General features: G+C 44.0%; 1 protein-coding gene across 2 annotated transcripts in view; it reads right to left on the reverse strand.

Moving 5' to 3' along the window:
- The window catches only part of MAMDC2 (MAM domain containing 2), a 64972-nt gene extending 40479 nt beyond the window's left edge, over window positions 1–24493 (reverse strand). For both annotated transcript variants that reach the window (XM_054186787.1, XM_054186788.1), the window contains exons 1-2: window positions 24383–24493; window positions 24129–24242 (exon numbers count right to left, since the gene is read on the reverse strand). In XM_054186787.1, coding sequence (XP_054042762.1) covers window positions 24129–24242; window positions 24383–24413 — 145 coding nt within the window. In that variant the 5' untranslated portion in view covers window positions 24414–24493. The remainder of the gene's footprint in view (window positions 1–24128; window positions 24243–24382) is intronic.
- Between the last annotated feature and the right edge of the window lie 278 nt (window positions 24494–24771).

Consider the following 24771-nt stretch of genomic DNA (forward strand, 5'->3'; position numbering starts at 1 on the left):
CTATCCCTTTTTGTTGAGTACATTATTTTAAACATATGAAATGCTACAAATCAAAAGGCAGGAATGAAACCTTGCTCTGTTGAGGTTTTTTTGTTGTGTCCCTTCCCCCCCCCCCCCAAAACTTGCATGTACTTATTAACCCCAGAATGACTTTCCAGTTTTTACAGGTATTATAGAAAATTGCACATTGATAAATTTACTGCTGGTCTCAAAATTCAGAAGATCCCAAAGTGCTGTCGGCCTCTGTGGAGAGGGGCTTATGCCCTATGACTCCCTCTCTCCCCTCCACATCGGCAGCTGCAGTACCTGCTACCATTGGAAGGAGATTGAGTTGTGGAGCTTCAGCTCCCAGCAAGACATTCGGACTACCCAGAACGATATTTGTAAGGATCACTTGGTATCGAAAGCAAAAGACACCTCCTGGTGGAAACTCCAGTCCAAGAGAACAAGAAGAAATGGATGCCAGTGACTGTTACGAATGTTTAGGCATTTAGGAGATTTAGGAACCAGTATTTTGCTTTCCAGAAGGTATCTAATTGCTGACTGTAATCAACAGAGTTTTGGTAATTTTTAGCTTCCGTGGGCTTTGTGCTTTAATTAAAACAGCCAGTCAAATTCTTCTTTGGGACTGAGTCCAAGTCAGTGAACCACCTTTTACTTCTGAATTCATCTCAGGCCATCGGATGTCACCCAGAATACGCACAGGGCTCTGCCATCTGTCTGGCCCCGTCCACTCTTCACACGTCTGTCACGTCATGGTGGCCCCTCTGCTTCCCCTCGCTAGGCAATGGTCAGTAAACAAATTCCTTCAGGCAGTCCCTTCACACGCTCCCCAGCTGCCCTGGGACACTTGTCATCACAGATGCTCAGACTTTATTCTTATCACAGCCCTAAATATTTCCTTTTTTTTTTTTTCTAGATAACTTTGGAAGTTAAAAGCTACTGAAACTTTTGGCAAATTTTAGCATTTAATGCAACATCATTCCAGTGAATATCCAGTATTATCCTCAGGCGTTTGCTTGCAAAGGCACTTAGCATACCCTGGCTGAGCCGTAACACACGTTTATCGAGACAGAAACAGCACTTGAGATATAAACTGGTCATTGGAAAAAAATCTATCAATCTGACCCTGCCAGCTCATGACACTGTTTCCTTCAGGATATCCTCACTGACTCTCATTTCACTGACAAAGTAAGTAAAACTTATGGCCCTCATTAGATTTTTTATTTTCTTTTTCCCCGTCCCCCTAATGGATTATTAAGGCTATTAGTCCTCACTCTACTTACTTTACATCCTAAATATCCTAGGGCGATCACACAGAAATGAAGTTTGGGTAAGTCCTTAAAACACCATATAGATTAACCTGGGCCGCCAGATCTCACCGGGCGCTTAACACCAGCCACAGGGAGTGGTTCCTTTGCAAATGATGTGCACCCCGATTCGTTGCTCAGAATGTAATTTAAGGATCCCAAAAGGCCCCAGCAGATCCGACCCCACATCCTTTCAGCTGCCTGTTAGTACCCAATGGTGGTCCCGGGTGGACGCTCAGGGAAGAATTAAGTGCAAAGCAAGCACGCTGAGATATGGCGCCCTGCACCCTCCCAGTCCCTGCTGCCATTTTTCAGCGTGGAGGACAGCCTGAGCTGGCTGTGGTATCGGCTGTGTCAACAGACGAGCCCAACTGAGCAGCATGTGCCTTGCACTTATTCTAAACAAAAACAAACTGTGCAGAAAATAAACCCTGCAGAAATAACTTTGCTCTATCTGCCAAGCTTTGTGTGGTCTTTCTAAAAACAGTCCTTAGTCCAGTTTTTCTGAGAAAGCCTTTCAGTGTCGTCTTTGCCATAAAGTATACTTCAGAAGTCATTTGAGACAAGGCAAGTGCTGGAACGCTCGAAGGCGTTACCGAAGTTCATACAGTGTCAACGAACACGTTCAGCACTGGTCCCAACACATTTTCTGTGTGTTTACAGTTTCCCCAGGAACAGTGAATTCTCTGCCGGAAAAGTATTTTCTGCAAAACACGGGAAATGGGAGCCAGCAGCTCACGCCGGGCGCTTGCAAGGGCTGCCATTCAGCGGGCTCCGCACTGGGCAGTGCCGGCGGGAGTCCTGGCATGCCCAACTGGTCACTGGCCATGACTCACCATTTACGCCTCTGGTGTCAAGGAACAGATTTTCAAGCCTCAAATTGTCCCGGCAGCTGATCCCACCCATTTTGCCCATTACCCTGCAGAGCCAGAAACTTGTGCTGCCTGCAGAGAAACTTCGTGGTTTGCTGAAGAAATTTGCGGTTGTCCTCGCCCAAGAGGTATCAATGGACATCTCTGGGATTACAGAGGCAATTAGCTCCGTATTAAATGTTAACAAGTAATTAGACTAGCTCCACAACCTTTACTTTAGGTCGAAATTTCACACATACGCTGCCTGTCTCTTAAGAGTGAAGGTGCAGGATTGTCTTTTTCAGCCTCTGCTCCAAGCCATAAACTCAAATAGCATTGACAGCTGCTCGGCAACTCACACACCAGAGACATTTGCCATGAAACATGTCATCAGCAACTTTCTGACACCGTCTCCAGCCCCTCCCTTTACTGTGGAGCAGGAGAAAGACCCATTTCCGCAGCACGGACAGGGTGAAACTCCCAGAGTTGCTGCTCCTCCTCCACACCTCAAAAGCTGAGAGTAAAGTAGGCCACAGGAGTAGCTGCCTGCCAAGTTTTATCTTGGAAAACAAGGGAAATATTTATGACCGTTGGGAACTTGGAAAAAAAAAAAAAAAGATAACTTTTCAATGCATGATACTGAAATAACCCGAAGTACTGAGCCAGTATTCCTATAACTGCAGCACTCTGTGGGAGGAAAACAAAAGGTCTTACACACCAGTCTTCAAAAGTCTGGTCTCTAAGACTACCAAGAAGCTGATCCAAGCCGACCTACTATATGACAACCACGTAAGGCCAAAAATCTTCACATTCATAATTTAGGCAAATGTAATTTCACAGGATCAATGCAAACCATAACTTTGCTCTATAGATTTTATTTTTTCATTTAAAACAGAAAAATGCTAATGAAGGGCGGGATCAGTAAAATACATCATGCAAATAGGTAACTAAGGTTTCTGTAACTTTTTTAGAAGCCAAAAAGCACACAATGGTTTAGACAGCAAGGGATCCAGCATGCAACACAAAGAAAGCAACCAAGCAGGGATATTCATATACGTGGTTATTTCCTTGCTTTTAAAAGTGCTTTATTTTCTTTTCCACAAGATTTTTTTCCCCATGCTGGCTTTTTAAAAATCTGCTTTAAAAAAGAAATCAAAGTCTGCATTATCTTTTACATTTTGCAAATAAAGGAATTGCTTCTTTGTTATGCTTCCGACTCTTAAGGCAAAGCAGAGGAGTATTAAGAGTCAGGAAACTGGCCTCAAGAAATGCCCGTGGTTGTCCTTCCAACCCTCTGGGGAGGAAAATCGCTCTGCTTCCCAGCTGTTCTCAGATGCGTGAACCAAGCTGTTTCAGGAGAATATAGGCTGATTCCAGCAGGAGAAGCATACAACAGATTTTAAACCTGCTTTCCTTCTCTACATCTCTCTGCCACGTGAAGCCCAGTCAGGAGAAAATTAAACCCACAGAGTCTTACTGCAAACAGACCTAACTGCATAGCTCAACCTCTGCTCAGCTATTTCATGGAAGAATAAACCTGTAGCTACTTCTTTGTATCTCCCTCCATATGTAACTCAGTAGTACATGAGGGCTGCAACTCTGCATCAGATATAAAAGCGGGAAGAAAATGACATCAACTGAAAAGTTTGTTTAATCATGGCCTAAGGGATTGCCAATGGACCACTAGATAGAAACGCTTAAGCACAAGCTAAATTACCTCTCACATGAACCAAAAGCTGTGGCTGCCTGCCAGACGATGGGAAATGACTATATGGCAGAGTCCTGCAGACAGGCAGGTCAGCGACAGGCAGAGGGCTGGCAGCTACCGACACCCCTTGCACCTCCCTGTAGATCTCTTGGCATTTGTTCTTTGGCATGGAGGAAATGTCAGAAGAAGCAGTTGGCAACCTCATTTGGACAGGAAAGGAGTCCTCTGGTGCAGGATCTGAGGCAGACATGCGCGTTCCCTATGACTAATTTTCATGGTTAAACTGATGAAGACAGGCCCCATCAGGCACTCGACTACAGAACACTGCGCACAGGCTTTGCTATTGCTGGTGTGACCTGCACAAACGCAGTGTCTCCTGCCAGGCTCATTGCCTTCTTTACTCATTCGCTGAATTCTCCAGGACATCCAAAATGCCTAACATCAACATTTCCTTCTGGGCTATGTTTATATCCCTTCTATGCAGGGAAAAAGGGTACGTAGACATCTGATGGGACGATGTAATAGTTTAGTAGGTCTTTCTTATTGAAAAGCAACTGTAGGCCACTTTTTAAAGATGCTTACCCTTCGCGTGGGAGTTTCTGGTTATATCAAAAAAAAATGGTCACACTTTGATAGTGTCTGGTTAACATTATGATTTATTTCTTCTACAGAGCAGTGATGAAGGAGTTTCCCATTATAGCACCATGGCTTGAATTTTCAAATAAAATCACACCTCACCTTTTTGAATGCCCTTACACAACAACTCAGAGTTAGGTACTAGAATTCAGCCTCAGGGTGTCCTTTTTAATAAAGATTTATTGAAAAGGAGAAGTGTACTTTCTGTTCCAGGAAAGCTGAAACTTTGCTTTTAGTTTGTGTACTGTCATATTTTGTATTAGTACAAGGGTTGCCATAGAATTACAACATATGGAAACCTGGGCAACCGGTCATGCAAACAGACATGATCCTAATAATGAAGTATGTAAACAAACAGAAAGCAAATTCCACCGCAATAGAACTGTACTCATCAGACAGACCTGTTGTAGTATATTTCTGTGCCAGCTATGAAAGAAACATGGTAGTATAGCTGAATGTAAACATGAGGTTCAACAAAATTCAGAGACTGGTCAAGATGAGTCAAATATTATGATATTCAACTATCAGCCATTTGTTAACCCCAGAAAATTCTCAGATATTGAGAACGATCTTTGATACAGAGATATCGATTTGATGGATGGACTACTTGGTGGATAAGGAATTGACTGGATGGCCACATCCAAACAGTTACAGTCAATGGCTCAGTGTCCAAATGGAAACCAGTAATAAGTGGTGTCCCTCAAGGATCTGAACTGGGATCAATAATCTTTAATCTCTTCATCAATGACATACACAGTGGGATTGAGTACACCCTCAGCAAGTCTGCAAATGACATCAAGCTGTGTGGCACAGTCGACACTCTGGAGGGAAGGGATGCCATCCAAGGGGACCTGGACAGGCTTGAGGAGTGGGCCCATGCGAACCTCATGAAGCTCAAGAAGGCCAAGTGCAAAGTCCTGCACCTGGGTCATGGCAATCCCCACTATCAGTACAGACTGGGAGATGAGTGGATTGAGAGCAGCCCTGAAGAGAAAGACTTGGGGATACTAGTGGATGAAAAGCTGGACATGAGCCAACAATGTCCGCTTGCAGCCCAGAAAGCCAACTGTATCCTGCGCTGTATAAAAAGAAGCATGGCGCGTGGCCAATAGTTTGAGGTAGGTGATTCTCCCCCTATACTCTGCTCTCATCAACACCCCACCTGGAGAACTGCATCCAGCTCTGGAGTCCACAGCACAAGACAGACATCGACCTGTTAGAGCAGGTCCAGAGGATGGCCACAAAAATGACCAGAGAGGGCTGGAGCACAGACTGAGAGAGTTGAGGTTGTTCAGCCTGGAGAAGAGAAGGCCCCGGGGAGACCTTATTGCAGACTTTCAATGTATAAAGAAGGCTTATAAGAAATATGGAGAGAGACATTTTACCAAGGCATCAGTGACAGGACAAAGGGCAATAGTTTTAAACTGAGAGAGGGCAGATTTAGATTGGACATAAGGAAGAAATTTTTTTACAATGAGAGCAGTGAGACGCTGGACCAGGTTGCCTAGAGAAGTTGTGGATGCTCCGTCCCTGGGAGTGTTCATATCAGACTGGACGGGGCTTTGAGCAACCTGATCTAGTGAAAGATGTTCCTGCCCATGGCAAGGGGGTTGGACTAGATGATCTTTGAAGGTCCCTTCCAACCCAAACCGTTCTATGGTTCTTTGATATTACATATGAATGCATTTGCGGAATAAGTTGGCGGGATAAGAGAATAAAGCAATTAGTATAGAGTACTTCATTAATTTCAATTATTATAAAGTACTTCATTAATTTAATTAATGTTAGTTTAAAAATATGTCATCACTGAAGATAACAGCAAAGTCAATTATTTGGAGTAATGCCTATGTAATCAGTTTGATTTGCATCTGACCAGAGAGTAAGTTAATGTACTCCCCTCCGGAATAACAGTCTGGAGCTGAACAGCCCATCTCATTCTCATTTCTGACACTTACAGAAGTTGTCACAGAGCAGGTCCATCCTCCATCACAGCTTATTGTTCTTTGGCTACGGGTGCTTGCAGGCACGTTGCTGACACAAGGCTGCTATCATCAGCTACAGATGATAGGCAGCAGAAGCAGCTGGGATAGAGGACTCGGTATTTCACAATTTTTATAACTCTCTCATCTTTCTGGGAAAACGTTCAGGTTTGTTCTTTGGCAATTCACCTCCATAAAATGCTGGAAGAGCTAAAGAGGTTAAAAAGCAGAGCTGTGACTCCAGGTCAAGTATAACCCCACCTGGAGTACTATGTCCAGCTCTGGAGCCCTCAGCACAAGGGCATGGACCTGCTGGAGCGGGTCCAGAGGAGGGCCACAAAGATGATGAGAGGGCTGGAGCACCTCTCCTATGAAGACAGGCTGAGAGAGTTGGCATTGTTCAGCCTGGAGAAGAGAAGGCTCCAGGGAGACCTTATAGTGGCCTTCCAGTACCTGAAGGGGGCCTACAGGAAAGCTGGGCAGGGGCTGTTTGCAAGGGCACGTAGCGATAGGACGAGGGGCAATGGTTTTAAACTAGAGCAGGGTAGGTTTAGATTAGACATTAGGAAGAAGTTCTTCACAATGAGGGTGGTGAGACACTGGAACAGGTTGCCCAGAGAGGTGGTGGAGGCCGCATCCCTGAGACATTCAAGGCCAGACTTGATGAGGCTCTGTGCAACCTGATCTAGTTGAAGACGTCCCTGCTTACTGCAGGGGGTTGGACTAGATGACCTTTAAAGGTCCCTTCCAACCCAACACATTCCATGATTCCATAAAAATTTCATGGTGCATATCAATTCCTATTTGACCTAGACTCCTTCAGCACCCCTCTCAATAGATTTACTGTGGTCTCATTATCTAATGCCTTTGTGACTTGAGACGATCTCTATCACTCTAGACTGTCATCCATGCCCTTGCAGGGCTGTATTTCTTGTAGCCTTCAGGTAGTTCAGTGGATAACAGTGACCACAGAAGCGCTAATGGAAACGCTGCAGAAGATTTCCTGCACACATCATGCAACCTCCTCAGCAACATGTTAGTAGAAGCATCAGTGAAATGTACAGACCCACTGTATAGGTACAGCCTGCAAACATCTCCCTCCAAAAGATCTTGCAGGCTGCCTTCTTCCATCAGGACAGGGCAATGCATTATTATAAGGCCCCTTCAGACTGCAACCCCTCCCTCTCAGGGACCTTCCTGCAGTACAATACAGGTCATACACATGCTGTACAAACTAGGATTGCACAATCACCAAATTAGAAAAGGCCTCAAGAGGCAGGTTCACCTAATGCAGGTGTCCAGCAGGGAACAATTTACTTTTCCAGTAAGTTTCAAAGATTACATTTTTTTTTTCTTTTTTCACAGAATCATTTGAATATTTTCAAACAGAAACTTCTACTGCTCTGGGCTTCAGCTGGAGCTCTTCCTTTCTGTCTCACTTTCTCTTGAGTAGCAGAGATATCTAAGCTGACAACAGGTGCCACATGCAATCTTGCAGTAAGCAGCTAGGTTACTTCTCTTAAGAGCAGTGGCATGATCTGCAGGTTGACTAAAGGCATAGCAGTGACTAAGAGAAAACACAAAATGGTCTGTCAAAAAGAAACAGCACAAAAGCTAAGCAACTCTGGAAAGGCTAGCCAGCAGAAAAAGCTGACCCAACACAGGAAAAGATTACTGGAGTCCTCTGCTAGTAAGGGGTGATTGATCATGTAACTCTGTTTTTGGCTTTGACACCCACCCGCTGTGAAGTCTACTCCAAATTCATGAGTGCTCTTTCATAGAAAAACAAACACTGATTACAGCTCTTCGCTTTTTACCTACATGTGGTGGTCCAAACTACACATACCATTCATCTTATTTCCATATATGACAACTTCACTGTGCGAAGTTCTCTCTTCTTTTTCAAACAAACTACAGTTACTGCCCTAATAACTCTCCAGTTTGACACTTAGTTTAAAATAAGCACTGGAAGTCGCTATATTTAGAGAACAATCTGGTATTGGTATAAATCCTCTCATGTTTCCACTTAAGCACACACGAATATTCTTGGCCACAAAAAAAAAGCCCTCTGCAAAAGGCCTTGTAAGAATTAAAATGCAAAGCAATGACTACATAGGAACTAGTAAAGATTCGTGTGTTTGAACTCCTCCTGCTTGTTACTAAACTTCAACTAATCTTATACAAAGCAAAAGCTTAGATTAACACTACCTAGCTATATGTATGCATACCTGAAATGTTACATCATCCTGCTTGAAATGCTATAAGCAACAACTTAAAATGAAGCACTACTATAGCTACGTGTAAGTTTTCAAGGATGTATATGAAGATGTAAATAACTGGTTTGCTTACAGTAAGTACTGTGAAGCTGTATATGCAACTGCTTGTTGCATATACACAGACTTGTAAACACACTTTATTCTGCATGCTGACAAATTTTATCATTGTTTGTGCCCTGGACAGTATCATGTCTCCAAGGTATATCCCTAAGGGAAAAAAGTCCAAGTAATTCTGGTTTTCTTAAACATTTATTGTTGCTATATTGGGTACACTTTAAAAATCCAGGTACCAGGATGCTTGTATTTGCATTTTTCATTTGTGTATGTGTATGTACTCTAGCACTTAAGGCAGCCTTTACTTCCCTTTACAAGAACTGAGGAATTTAAACAATCACAAACTAGTTTACACTTAGGGAAACTATAACCATTGATCTTATGATTACTGGGAAGGGTACAAATTTGTTCACAGCTATGGGAGTATACTGTTCTTAAGCTACGGCTCAAAGTCTGAGCAGTACTAAAAGCTCCTGTTCTTGCTGCCTGTATTGAGTAAATTTTCTACTGAACTCTTAAGGATGGCACCAACTGTAAGGCTCTATAATGGAAAATTACTCACTGTAGATTCCAGGCAAGATATAAAACCAACGGCATTATCCAATAACTGTTGTTCTGCCATAACCATACAGGACACACCTGGGTACTCAGGTATGATTTTCAAGGGATGAAAATGGTCTCAGTAAGATTGTGAAGTGTGATGTGACACATGGAAATGTGTCTCCAAGTCTCTGGTCTTCTGGTTCCAGCCTCTACTTAGAGCTTGTAGGTTTTTGTGACTGCTTGCCACAAGTGTGTATATGTTTAAGGCAGGGAATACACTTTTCTGTACACTAGGCACCTGGCACATGGGGGAACAAGAGAAGAAGGGATTTGCTAAGAGCAGACAACAGTAATAAATACTGATAACGAACTGCAGGTCAGCTTGGAGATATATGGCTTGGGAGAATTAAAGCCTCTATTTCCCAAACAGATGCAAGGTAGCGTAGACTGTGAACAACTCAGAGTCCATACCCATTCATTCGTCTGCCTCCCTGCTGACTCCACTAAACAACGATGGCAGTTACTGTCAACGCTGTCATACGGCCTTAAATGAACTCAACTCACTTTGGCTAAACAGCTGCGAGACGGGACTTTCAGTCAAGGAGGTTCATTTGCAGAATGATCTGCCAAGAGTGATTAGACGGAGCAGAACTATTTTGCTAAAGCTTCCTCAGGATAACAACCATGTGTAAAACAGCACACACCAAAGACAAGACGTCTTCAAATGGAAATTACTAAAAAAGTAGGAAATGATGAAGAACAGACCCTTTCGCAAAATGCATCAGTGTTCTATGCCTTAGCTTATCTATCTTCCATGAAATCTTGCAGCCATGAGCATTAGAAAACCTTAGCTACATGATAATCAAGCCACAAAAATACCAGCAAGGAACAAGCTGTCCATATTCTGTTAACAACAATTAAGAGATCCTTCATCTAACAGTGGACCTTCAACAAATTCTCATTTCTTCTCTTGAATGAGGGTGCAGAGATTTCATATATACATACACAGAAATGGACGCAGACATATACACATACACATCACTATTCTGTTTAATTCTTACCTTAAAAAGTACCAGAAATTCTCACGTTCTTCATTGTGGGTGGAATTCTCTCTGAAAGACCACTGCAGTAGGTCTTTTCTTAGCTTGCAGTCAAAAATGTGAAGATACCACAGAACTGTAGAATGGCTGAGGTTGGAAGGGACCTCAGGAGGTCATCTGATCTGGCCACCCTGCTCAAGCAGGGATACCTGCAGCCAGTTGCCCAGGACCACGGTCAGGCAGCTATGAAGAATCTCCAAGGATGGAGACTCCACAACGTCCCTGGGCAACCTGTGCCAGCGTTCAGTCACCCTCACAGTGAAAAAGTGTTTCCTGATGTTCAGAGGGAACCTCCCACGTTTCAGTTTGTGCCCACTGCCTCTTGTCCTGTCTCTGGGCACCACTGAAAAGAGCCTGGCTCTGTCCTCTTTGCACCCTCCACTCAGGTACTTATGTTTATTTATATGAGATCCCTCTTGAGCCTTCTTTTCTCCAGGCTGAACAGTCCCAGGTCTTGCAGCCTTTCCTCCTAGGAGAGATGCACACCAGTCTCTTCATCATCTTCGTGACCCTTCATTGGGCTCTCTCCAGTTTGTCCATATCTATTTTGCTCTGGGGAGGCCAGGACTGGGCACGGAACTCCAGATAGGGTTTCACCAGTGGTGAGTAGAGGGGAAGGATCACCTCTCTTGACCTGCTGTCAACACTCCTCCTAATGCAGCCCAGCACGCCATTAGCTGCCTTTGCCACAAGGGCACTTTGCTGGCTCATGTTCAACTTGGTATTCATCAGGACCCCCAGGTACCAAGCTGCTTTCTAACTAGGCAGCCCCCAGCACGCGTTCTGCCACAGGGTTTTTCCTCTCTGCAACTTCTTGTTGCACTTCATAAGGTTCCTGTCAGCCCATTTCTCCAGCTTGCTGAGCTACCTCTGGAGGCCAGCACAACCCTCCCATGCATCAGTCACTCCTCTCAGTTTCGTATCATCATCAAACTTGCTGAGGGTATACTCTACCTCATCATACAGATATTAATGGGGATGTTGAATAGGATTGGACCTGGAATTGACCCCTAGAGTACACCACTAGCAGCTGGCCTCCAACTGGACTTTGTTCCAGTGATCACCACCATCTGGGCTGGGCCCAACCATTCAGCCAGTTTTCAATCCTCACCTCACCTCTGCTCATCCAAGCCATACTTCATCAGCTTCTCTATGAGGATCTTACAGGTATAGAAAGTCAAACAAAGAAAAAAAAAAAACCAAACAGAATTTCCAGGTATGTGAAATGTAAATAGGTGTTAAACGTATTGAAAAAGTTTCAGTTTAAGACTGGAAGCCCTCTTTCCTTGTTCTTCAGCTTCTCATTGGTGCTACGGCCTCAGCAGCTAAGTTTACAGCTAGTTCTCCAGCAAGAGAATCCTAGACTTCATATTTGTAAACTGACCCCACCTAAGGTGCCTTTATACACCAAACAGGCAAAAGAGACAAATCAATTTTTCCCCCTTTGAGAACAGTTTTTTAAGTATGCCTTTGGGCATTTCTACTACATGCAGCATGCATGCAGTGAGAGAGCAGCCATGCCATAGGACAGCTCTAGTTCTTTATCATCCGCACGTTGGCTGCAGCTCATGTTGCCTTCCCCATCAGAAAGAATATAGTCTTGCAAATATCAATAGTAATAAAATCAGTCATAATGTTCCCTCAGAAAAATGTTTAAATACGGAATACATTGGTTATGAGAGGGGACATGCCCCTTTCTTTAAAGGAAAATAAAATAGATTTTCCTATTGTCTTTTTCCTATTGTATTTTCCTCCATTCAGATTTTCTAGATGAAGTCCTTAAGACCCAACACTGTATTTATGCATTTGCTTCCCAGTATGTATATGAACTTAAGCAAACTTAAGCAAACTTAAGCAAACTAAAGCAAACTAAGAGATTTCTGAACACAGAAAGCATATTGAAGGCAACTCAAAAAATTCAGATGCTATCCAAAATTATCTGGCTGAGATGCTATTATACCCAGTCATTGCAATAAAGCTGTGCCATCCAAGACCTGCCAACATCCACAACAGGAAACAGAGTCAGGGGAAAGTCAGAGCGTTATCTGTAACTCCCCAAGAAAGTCAGTATTACTGATTTCCAACGAAAATACACGGCAAACCAAATTATCGTCACTCTGGAAAAAATACAAGGAAGACCAATTAAGGCAGAACTCATGGGTTTTCACTCTGAAAGGCTCAGGTGCACTCTCCTGAGGGCAAGACTACTGACTCCTCAGGGATTTAGTGGTATGGCTCAATAGCTGCATGGACATAGAAAAGTATCTATTGCCCACTCATCCTTTCCACACTATTTCTCAGACATATCTTCTACCTACCCCATGCAATGAAGAATCTGTATCCCTCCATTATAGCCCCTGGATGTATGGCTCCCTTCCACCCTGCTATTCTCAACCTATGCCCAGAAGAACTGATGACTCTTCTGCAAGATAACAGAAAATAATTAGAGCGCTTCAGTCTGCCACAGCATAAAACACATGGAACGTGCTCACAAAGGACCCTCCAGTGCTCACAAGTCTTGTAATACCCATGAAGACTTTAACACAGAAGCGACTTTGCCTTATAGCCATGTGTATATGAGGCAAGCCTGGGTTCTCATAGCCAGACACCAATGTCATTATCTAACCCTGGAGTGAAGAGACAGACATTAAAATGATGTTTGCATCCTTTCTATAATTCCACAGAGTACTCATCCTACCTGCTGACACCAGCCTTCTTCAAGGGGCTTCTCGAGACATGTTTGTGATAGGTACTGAAAAGCAAAAAACTGTGTTCCAGGCTGGAAGAAACATGGCTCAGCAGATGTAAAACAGGCCTATGAAAGGAGACACATTTTCATTGCAAGATCTACAAATGAATCAGGAAGAGACATTGGACAATTCCATTTATACATCAGCTGAGGATTTCTACTGCAAGTAGGAAGTGCTTTGTGGCACACTTAGGGCTTTATTGAAGAAAACTGTTTACATAGTTAATCTAAACTTTGTTCTTAGATACAGTGCATTAAAACATGATCTTTAATGTTATTATCAGAAAACAGGGAAATCTTCTGCTTATTCACAGAGCAGGTAGGAGTGTCGAGCTTCCTTACCCTCCAGGCATGACTTTTTGCCACAAACTGATCTGCTCCAAACCTGAATGCAACAGCATTTCCCTAGACACCACTGTCACACAGAAGCATGCTTCAACCTTTGTTCAACCGTGGGTGCTAGATGAAGCAACACTCTTACAGTATTGATCGATCGTTACGATGTAACACCAAAAAAAAAAAGAGAATCTGGAGAATGACATCCTTTCATAATTTTGCATCTCGCTGTGGTTTTGTATGCAACAGCCATAATCTGCCCTTCCACTTCTGTAGCTCTTCCTACATTTTTAATATGAAATAGTTTGTGGCCCAGCAAATTTGAGGAAACTCATCAAGTTACAACAGAGCCTCTTTAAGTATTTTAATGGTTCGCTAATTGAAAACTGTGAAGACTCTGTTTCCTAAAAGACTTTGGCTGATATTTCAAATGGAAATCTAATTACCATGATTCATGGATATCTTCATACTAGGACTTGCGAGGTTTTCAGAACAGACCAAAGTGTTAGTAACATGTAGCTCATACTTTATCAGAGAATACATCTATTTAAAATAACATTCAAAGTACACCAACACAATTACTCAGACTACTAGAGTTGTCTAATATACTGATCTTGAGCCATGTTTGCCAAAAGAAAATGTGTTGGAGGAACAGCCATATAGTGTAGAAGAAACACTCTGTCAATCAAAGAGCATTTCTGAAGTGGCGGGCACTAATATTCTTATGTAAAATTGTAGGAATCTTTGGCTTGATTACTGTATGAAAAGCTATAATAATCAGACTTGAATCTTTGGCTGCCTAGAACCACAGGGAAGGACTGGGCAAAAGACGCTTTAAAATGTGACTCTCTTAAATGGGAGTCATAAAATATGTTCAAATGATGTAACGGCTTCTAGGCAGTCAAAGCATCGTATGAAGTTACATGGATGACTACGCTGGCCTTTTATCTGGCCTTCTGTAGCATTACTGCTACAAAGTGATATTAAGACAGTAAAAAACGAAAGATTAAAGGAAAATAGCTCTGTTGTTTTAACCTCATTTGATAAGTTTAATCAGCCCACTAATTATAGCATTGCCTGTAGTGCACTGCTCTTGCACACAGTGGCTGGGGATAAAAAAAATCTCAGAAGGTAATAAAATGGGAGAACTAAAAAAAAAAAAAAAAAAAAGAATGCAAGACAACTAGTTGTAACTGGTTTTGGTTTATTTTTTCAATAAGCTTTCAAAGATTTCCACTTGATAGCGTCCTATATAATAAGATTACAACTCTGAACAGTCTGTACCATATGCAAGGTGAACAAGTCTTTTTTACTAGTAGAAACGCTTCTGAAATGTCTGTGGTCACTCTTCAGCACCAGTGCAAGCTTATTTTTTCTCACTACAGATCCTGATACACACTAGATCTTGACCGAAAATTTATACTGAAAACTGAAAATACCTTCTCTTCCTTTCAAAGAAATGAACTGGCAAACAATTGGCTCTTATCTTCATTTTCAACATGATTATGCATGTAGTGTAATAAGTGCAATGACCACAAAGTACTGCCTGTCAGCAGTTTTATTGCTCAGTAAAATTCACGCCATTCATGCACCCTGAAATTAAAGAAACTAAAAAGAAACTTTAGATCGATTCATTTAAGTCTTTCGTTTTTTCAGAACATTGAAAACTTATCTAGCCGTTTTCAGCAAGTGATTTTGCATGTTTGAACTTGTGTTTTAGCAAACTTCAACAGTATTTGCAAGGTCAGTATCCATCCTGTGTATAAAAGCAGCTGAAAACTTATTATTTAACTTCCTATTAATGCAGAAGGTAACATTACAAAGCTAGACTGATTTCCTAATCCTGGGCCCTATTAAAGCCAGCCACAGCAGCTGTGATTTCAGGTGGGACGCCGTACCTCAGCCTCCAGTGTCTGACTGAGACGTACCCAGATCCCTGCAGCCATTAAAAAAAAATCTGGGTATAGTCACCTTGCATACCTGTGCAAGCTGCAGTAGTGTGACCACAGCCTCTCCGGGTAGGTTGTGCAACCAACACATGCAGTTGCGTTATAGACTGAAGCTAGCCCAGGTGATCTCCACATGAGCTAACGGCTCCTACTGAGCGGCTGCTACACAGACGCACAGCTAGTTTTTAATGTAAACATGCAGCATTTTGAAACAGGAAGCTGCAATATGAATTTTGCTAAGTGTGGTTTACAGTGCTGTATCAGTGCTAGAGAATCATACAAGCTGCTCCACCCTGCTAATGAGTAACAAGCCTTGCTACCTGGAGGGAATCAGTTTTTTTGCCCGGGGTTACATGCGAGTTATTTGTTTGTCTGAGGTGATTTAGCCTCCACCACCACTCCCAAACACTCTTTTGCCCTCCTACAATTTTTTTTTTTTTTTTCAAATTCTAGGGGTAATTTACCTATTTTCAGCTGTTTTCATGCAAAACAAAGTCCAGGCCATTGTCAGGAGTTTCAGGTATACACAATAAACACGAATTTTCTAACAGACGTCCTCCCTCTCTTGAGGCCAGCCTCCATGGCCCCATGTAAAATGCACTAAAATAGCTTGTTGACTCTCTAAGCACTGAATCACTAACAGCTGTATGTGAAAATACACTGCTGAGAATGCTACTATCCTGCGGATGAAGGGAATGCTTTGAAACTCATCTCTCACGCAGTGACTCACTGATAACTATTTAGGATTCGTCTGTTCTCCTGCTGCAAATGGAAAGCCAAGACTTATCAGGAGTGTCACGCACAGGCAGCTGCTGCTGAAGCCCTCTATGAAGACAAAGTGCTCTTGGCCATTTTTTTTCCACAAGACCTGCCTCTGAAGATGAGCAAAAAGTGTGCTACTGACTGTAATGTGGGCTCAGTTCAATAAAAATGCTGTTGCCCCGAAGCCTAGGACAGAAGCTGTACCTGGGCAAGAAAAACATCAGATTTCCTACTGGTATCAGCAAGATAAGGGAGAGGCTGAAGCAAGGCTGAATGCTACTCACACATGGTACTATTAAGCTGCTGGTGACAGACTGAACAAGAAAATAGCAAGAAGAAACAAGCTGCTAACACAAGAGTAGTGGCTGAGTAGTCAAAGAGCAGTGTACAGGAGAAATGGCAATAGAGGTGGAGGAGAAATTAGAAGAACACAAGAGTCTAAGTGTACCAGAAATATGTGAGAGTAAGCCTTTTTTTTCCCCACCTTGGAAGTGACTAGGAAGGACAGCTGTCACTCCAAATGCAATTATTATAGGGTAGCAAATGTAGCGCCCATCTACAAAAAAGGCAGAAAGGAGGATCCGGGAAACTATAGGCCTGTCAGTCTGACCTTGGTAGCAGGGAAGGTCACGGAGCAGATCATCTTGAGTGCCATTACAAGTCATATAATGGACAAGCAAGGGATCAGGCCTAGTCAGCATGGGTTTATGAAAGGCAGATCCTGCCTGACGAACCTGATCTCCTTCTATGACAGGATGACCCGATTATTGGACGAGGGAAAGGCTGTGAACATTGTCTACCTAGACTTTCAAAAAGCATTTGACACTGTCCCCCATAGAAGTTTCATGGAAAAACTGGCGGCTCATGGCCTGGATGAGCATACGATCTGCTGGATCAAGCACTGGCTGGATGGACGGTCCCAAAGAGTGGTAGTTAATGGAGTTAAATCCAGCTGGCGGCTGGTCACAAGTGGTGTCCCTCAGGGCTCGGTGTTGGGACCACTTCTGTTTAACATCTTTATTGATGACCTTGATAAGGACATAGAGTGTATCATCAGCAAGTTTGCAGATGACACGAAGCTAAGCGGGAGTGTTGGTCTACATGAGGATAGGGAGGCTCTACAGAGAGACTTGGATAGATTGGACCGATGGGACAACGCTAATGGAATGAGCTTCAACAAGGCCAAGTGCCGGGTCCTGCACTTGGGCCACAACAACCCCATGCATCACTACAGGCTTGGGGAAGTGTGGCTGGAGAGCTGCCTGGCAGAAAAAGACCTGGGGGTTCTAATTGACAAGCAGCTGAACATGAGCCAGCAGTGTGCCCAGGTGGCCAAGAGGGCCAATGGCAACCTGGCTTGTACTAGAAATAGTGTGACCAGCAGAAGTAGGGAGGTGATTGTCCCCCTGTACTCAGCACTGGTGAGGCCACACCTTGAGTATTGTGCCCAGTTCTGGGCACCTCAATACGAGAGAGATATCGAGGTGCTGGAGTGAGTGCAGAGGAGGGCAACGAAGCTGGTGAAGGGCCTGCAGAATAAATCTTATGAGGAGCAATTGAAGGAGCTGGGACTGTTTAGTTTGAGGAAAAGGAGGCTGAGGGGAAACCTCATCACTCTCTACAACTACTTGAAAGGACATTGTAGAGAGGTTGGTGCTGGTCTCTTCTCACAGGTAATTAGTGATAGAACAAGAGGGAATGGCTTCAAGCTGCAGCAGGGTAGGTTTAGGCTGGACATTAGGAAAAAATTCTTCACAGAAAGAGTGGTCAGACACTGGAATAGGCTGCCCACGGAGGTGGTGGAGTCACCATCCCTGGATGTGTTTAAGACTCATTTAGATGTGGTGTTGGGGGATATGGTGTAAGGGAGAACTTTGTAGAGTGGGGTTGATGGTTGGACTCGATGATCCCAAGGGTCTTTTCCAACCTAAATGATTCTATGATTCTATTTTGGCCAGGAAGACAAACATTTTAATTATCGGGTCAAGGCAAAACAGACCACGTGCTTCTAGTTGTTCAGCTAGAGTTGAACACAGCTTCTTGAGCTTCTAGACTCAACAGTTCTAATGGCTTCCCCACTCCATCAAAAGGCACTCGGTGAGAGATGCCCAGGCTACAGGTTTGGCAGACACAAACCAATAAGCTTCTGTGGTGGGGTGGATTTATCAGCTGAAAATCTTGCCAGCAAGCGAGCATTGTGCGGTGCCAGCCTGGTTCTGCCGCAGTGAGGTACAAGCTGGTGCAAGCCTCCCTCAATAACCTTCTACTTAGCTCCCAATTACACAGGTATCACGAACCTGTGAGACCACTTGTCTCATCTTAGCCTTGTACGAAGCCAGCAATGTTACACCTTTTTTACATTTTCAAATTGCTTACTTTCCTATGCGCTTACAAAGTACTGCAGAAAGAAAAGTGAGACTACAGGCGTGACAATCTGTCTGCCGGTAGGTTTGTAACTGAGAATGACGCGGCACACATCGGATATGAAATGCACTTGCTGTGCAACAAAATCTAGGATCACCCATGATTACCTGTTTCATTACTGTGCCTATTACAACCAAATGATGTGGCATTCAGGATGATGGCGCTTAGGTCAAAAGAGGTCAGTTTTAAGTCATATGGCACAGCTGTAAATACAAGCTATTTAAATGGTATGCAAGCCATGTTTAGATTTGAGATTCCTTATGCTGCTGCTCTCATGCCTGACTTATCTGATGGCCTGCGATGGCTGGCCTGTCTTCTGAAATTATTTTCCATCTTAAAACCATTTTAAAGTGTAGCTATAGGATAAGTATGTCCCAAAAGACAAACTTCAGTTTCCTGACACTGTTGTTAGCCGTATTACTTGCTTACCCGCTCACCACGAACTGTTACCTGATGGATGCCCGTTTTGAGTGTATCACAGAAACAGTCTTGGACTAATCCAGCAAAAAGGAGGCATGTTTTAAGGAGAAGACAATCAGGCTATTTTTATATAAATCAGGCTATTTTTATATGTATCAGAATTTATGACGTCATTCTTCTGAATGAAGTCTATTTCTTTTTAAGGATGAATCTCCTTTGGAATACTGCAGAAAGAGAAAACATTATTAAAAAGCTCTGAAATGCATGCTGTTAAAATATATCTTTGGAGACATGAGATTTGAAGTAATAATACACACTTCCAGAATTGTAGAAGGAAAGAGCAACACACACAAAAATATACATTTAAAGCTCCTGATGACCATACGAGAGCCAGATGGATACGGCCGTATGAACTACCAGTTACAGGTTTAGCAGTTCAGTGCCACATAGCTCATTACAAAAGATTGGCAGGGAAAGTTGCTTGACAGCTCTCCACAGAAGAGCAGAGGTGGTAAGGAGACAACTGTGCGAGTCCTGCTGCCACAACTACTAAAATAGCTCCAAGTCCATCGCAACTGGCAGTGCATGGGCACATCTGTCAGCGATCTTTAAGGTCCCTTCCAACCCAAACCATTCTATGATTCTATGATCACTTGCTTTTTGGAACACATTGCTAATATAAACAACCGCTCTTCCCCGCAGCTTGCAGTGGTAGCAGACAAATTTCTTATCTAATGCTTAAATCCAGGCAAGCAGATGCAGCACAGCACGCTCCATTAGTGCAAATTTGAGCTGACAGGCCAAACGCACATTATTTGCAGCTCTATTAAACTGGTTTCTGTTAAAAGGAAGGAAGACTGAGAACAAAACATACCCACAGACACAGGCACAGAAAATGCTGTACAGATATTCTTGGCAAAAAATGTAAACATTGTCCAGAGAAAAGATGTGTGGTAGTTATTCTGTCTAATGAAACCTATCTATAATAATGCTATGATCAGGATGTTCTTGCAGTGAGGTTATGGCTTGCTCTGTGCTGGACAGGCCTGGGAGGAAAGCAAAAAATGCCAAAATCCAGCCCTGCAGAACGGCTGCAACTGAGGTAAGGCCGTGTTCCCTACTGCTGTTTCAAGTGGGTCTACGTGGCCTTATTTCTCTACTCAGGATTACTGCCTATTACATAGAGCATCCTCCTTTGTTTTAAAGTTTGGTTAACACTTACAAAACACATGTATCCTCTGAAATAAATGTGCAATTTGGTTAAACAAAATCTCAAGATTATTTGATGAAATCCTATCATACAAAGTCTGACAGTATGTATTAGAATTAACGAGGTCTTTCCCTTGCAACACGTATGCTGCTGACACAGAAGTAAATTCCTGTGGAAGCCAGGCACTATGCACCCTCAAAGCTTTATGCCCCAACATAACGGGACGTGAACTCACGCAAAATATACCCATGGGTGTTAGTGGTAAACAACATGGTATTTGTGCTCCTCGACTATCTCTAAATACAACAGTAGTGATGAATATAGATCTGCTTTCTAAATTTCTCATCCATTAGTTGGGTCCAAGGAGTTTAAGCTTTGTCTTATATTCTGTACCTGGATTTTTACAAGAAATCAGCTGTTCAGAGGCACCATGAATGCAAGAATATTTATGGGAGCACGCCTATGCCTCTGAAATTAAAATGGACCGTTGGCACCTTGGTTTATGTGTCCTAGCAAATCACCTAAAGCTTGCGGATCTTATCATTAGTCCATTGATCACACACCAATTCACCTGTTGTTCATCAGATTTCAGAACCAGGATGATGCCCTTTTCCTATGCAACAACATGACTGTGTTTCCCGTGTAGCTGGTATCCTACAAACACCCACATCATGAGGCACATCCCGTTTGCACAGGACTTCCCAGCTTACGCCGAAAACAGAACTGGCGCATTAGGAAATGTGCTGCCTCAAGCACAATGCTATATTTACCCAGCCTGGGCCATGACCTCAGCTGGGTGTGCTTCTCAGCCATAGGTAAGATCAGAAGAAATCTATATCCTCAGCTGCTTCTGTATTTTACATTTTCCTTTGCATGGTGATTGCCTGCTAAAAATCATTGTAAGTCCAAAATGCAAACACTGAGTTAGCCCATGACTGACTCAAAAAGCTGACAGTTAAGAAGAGTACCTTGATGCTTATCCTCGAAGGTCCTATCCCCGAATTCAGAGCCAGGTGAAAGAGCTTGAAGAGTACAGAGGGTTTCAGTGAAGCAGAGGTTTAAGGGAGCACAGGTCCACTGGACAGATATTACGGTAAAACGCCTGATTTGTTTCTTGCGTCCTACAAACACCCACTTCGTTAGGGCCTCATTTGCCAGTCTTGAGGAAGGCAGTAAAGAGTGAAACAGCTATTCATTTTAGCACAGACTATTTTGGTCTGATTTTCCTTTTGCACTTGACTAAAAAGGGCCCTAAAATGCCTGTCAGTTACAGGTTATCAAAACTTTAGCTTAAAAAAAAAATCAAAATCTTTTCAATTTTAAAAATTCTAAAATTAAAAACAAAAGAAATCTCTTATCCCAGGAGTACCTGAATACTCAAGAGAAGCCAGAAACATTTAAAAAAGCAGTTGAACCTTAGAAACCTACTGGTTTAAATGGGAATGCACAGCTGTAAACAAAAGTAAAACTTAGCCTCACACTTCCTTTCTCTTCCTGGCCCTTCAGAAGACATTGGCTTCCTTGGCAACCAGGCAAAAAACTTTCAAGTATGGAGTGGAAATTTCTGGGCAGGATTTTAGTTTTATTTACATCATCTTGACAGTTTGGCACAAGACCACACTACTGAGAGATTTATAAAATGAAAGAACTTGCACTGCAAGTCAGATAATCCCTGTAAGAGATTTGCTGTATATAGCTCTATACTGCAAATAATATTTTAAAACAATAAAACAATTTCAAAGCACTGCAAGGAGAAGTGGAACAATTCAAAGCTAAGCTGCCACTCCCATCCTTCAGTTCCTCTGTTTTCCCAGTAAATTACCACATGTACATACACTGACCTTCAAATACCAGGGCCCAGTGCTGCCGAAAGGAGCATTGTTTTACTAGATGAAAAAGAGCATCTAAGGATGACTGGTTTTGCACACCTGCTCCATAGATTTGGATGAACTATTTTCAACTAGGTTTAGTTAGGATTCTATGAATGCATTTCAGAAGAGGCTAATACCTTGTGTGCCAAATGTTTGCACAAAAAAGACTTACTATGATTAAATTACAGATGGCAGAAAAAAGGTTTATAATGGAAATGCTGACAGAACTATGCCTATTAAGAGAGTTGGTGTACCCCGTATCCTCCCAGAGTTTAACAGTTCAGTTATATACCTCTGAAAAACAAGATCTTTGATGACAGAAGCTGTGTAACCACTGGTATGCTTATGGTCACATCGAAAAATCAAACTACAACAACCAAAACAGTGTTCTGTGGGCCAAAAAAAAGTAGGCTGCTGCTGATCCAAATCTCTGATGAAATTCCCCCGTTTCTTGAAGCACCGTAGCACGGATTTGCACAACATGATGCACACGCAGGTATCACTCCCTGCATCTCACAGTCCCTTGGAGCTGAACCAGTACCACTACCATGTGGCTCCCCATTAATCACGAGGAGGAAGTGCTGCTTACAAGACAGGTGGCGTAAGAGGGCATGATGTTAAGAAGCATAGCTGGGAAAGCAGAGATGGTTACTAAATTTCCACTAGTATCTTCAAAAATACAGGAAAATTTATGTATATTTACATTAAAAAAAAAAAGAAGAGAAAAAGCAATCATTTTAACCATGACATCCTCAAAGCCTTTTCAAAGTTAGCATGCTTCGTACATTTTCAAACCCTAACGATTAATCTAAAAATCAACAATTAAGGTTAGTTACTTTGCATATGTGAGAACTGGGTTACAAATCAGGAAAAAAAAAAAAAAAAAGGAAAAAAGCTTCATTATCAACTGAGTAACAAGTGGAATGACAAAACTGGACCAGCCAGTTTTGCATGGAGCACCCATGAGGGGTAATGAGAGGTGTCTGTCTCTTTGTATCTGTACTCACCTCTTCATTATTGTTGGCACCTGTTGTGGATCTTAAGAGCTTTGAAAACACATAGTGCCTTTCACTCTGTGAGCACAGCTTTCACTTTATGATATGAATGACACTGTGGCCTAAACATAACCAAAACTGAGTTATTTTATTACCTAGTTATAACCATGTTGTATTTAGCTTTGTTCAGTCTCTGCTTTGTTCGTATTGATTCAAATACGAACTGTCAAAAACTGGGAGCATACACTAAAAACTTAAGAGTTACAGTTGCATGGAAACTCTACAGCAACTGGATTTTGTTCTATCAACTGCTATCACTAAAGTCTAACACAACTTACTGAAAGACTAATGCTTATCTTTTTCGTGTTGCACTGCAGGTACCATAAAATGGAGAAAACTCTTAATTGAACATGTTGTAAAGATAACTCTTCACAAAGATTGCCTCCTGCCTGGAAAACGCATCCACTTCTACAGCAGAACCCAAAATGCATTCAGAACAAGCAATAATGCAGCTGATAGATGTGTTCTTTCTAGGAAGAGGGTAAGTCACCTACAACGAGTTTGATAAAAGACACCTTTTCCCCACAGAAAGTAGAAGAAATAGGAAGAAGGTTTCTGAGGCATCCTGCAGAAAGCTGGGGAGAGACCCGTGCCGGGGAGCGGGGGCGGGGGTCCGAGCGGACGCCTCCCCACCGTGCCTGCAGACCACAAGTCGGGGGACCGACACCCACAGACCGAAACTCCAGCCGGGAGGGACCCCCGTGCGGCCGTGCCCCCGGGAAAGTCGCGCAGCGCGGTACCGCCCGGGAGGGGGGGGACGGGACACGGCAGCGCCCGGTGGGCAGCGGGTGTACGCCTGGGCGGCCGGGGGAAGCGGTACAGGCGGGGGAAAGGGGGGAGCCCTACACCGGGGCCGGGGGTGTCCGTACACCCGGGGGGGCAGCAGCGCCCTTACCTTCCCCGTGCAGCGCCCAGGGCAGATGCGCGTAGTCCCACTCGTAGCCGCAGGCGCTGTCCTCAAAGGCGCACGACCCGGGTGACAGCAAGGCAGCCCCGGCGAGACTCAGAGCTGCAAGGACAAAGCGAGCCCCGGTCACGGCCCGGCCGGAGCGGGGACCGCGGGCCGGGGGACCCCGCCGCAGCGCCCACCCCGCGCCCGGGGGCTGCGGCGGGGGGCGTCGGTGCGGCGCGTCCGCCGCCGCCGCTTACCCTGCGCGGCGAGGAGGCAGAGCCGCAGCATCTTCCGCGCCGCGGGGAGCCGCGGCTGGCGGCGGCGGCGGGGCGGGCTGGCGGATCGGCGGCCGGTAGCGCGGGGGCGCGGCCGCGCCGAGGCCGGGGCGGCGGCGGCGGCGGCGCTGGTGTCGGCCCCTCGGCACCCCGACGGGGCGCAGGCAGGTCGAGCGGCCGCGGGAGGGCAGGGGAGGGGCGGGGAGGGACCCCGAGCACCCCCGGGTGGGCGGCACGTCCCACCCCCGGCTCGCTCGGTCCGGTTGCCTGAGGCTGGGGCGGGAATGTCTTCGAGGGTGGGGGCTGCCGCCGCCTCCGCGGGTAACCTGCTGTAGTGCATCACCCCCCTCACAGTAACAATGTGCTTTTCT

This window comes from Rissa tridactyla, chromosome Z (genome assembly GCF_028500815.1).
Source record: "Rissa tridactyla isolate bRisTri1 chromosome Z, bRisTri1.patW.cur.20221130, whole genome shotgun sequence".
Lineage (NCBI taxonomy): Eukaryota > Metazoa > Chordata > Aves > Charadriiformes > Laridae > Rissa > Rissa tridactyla.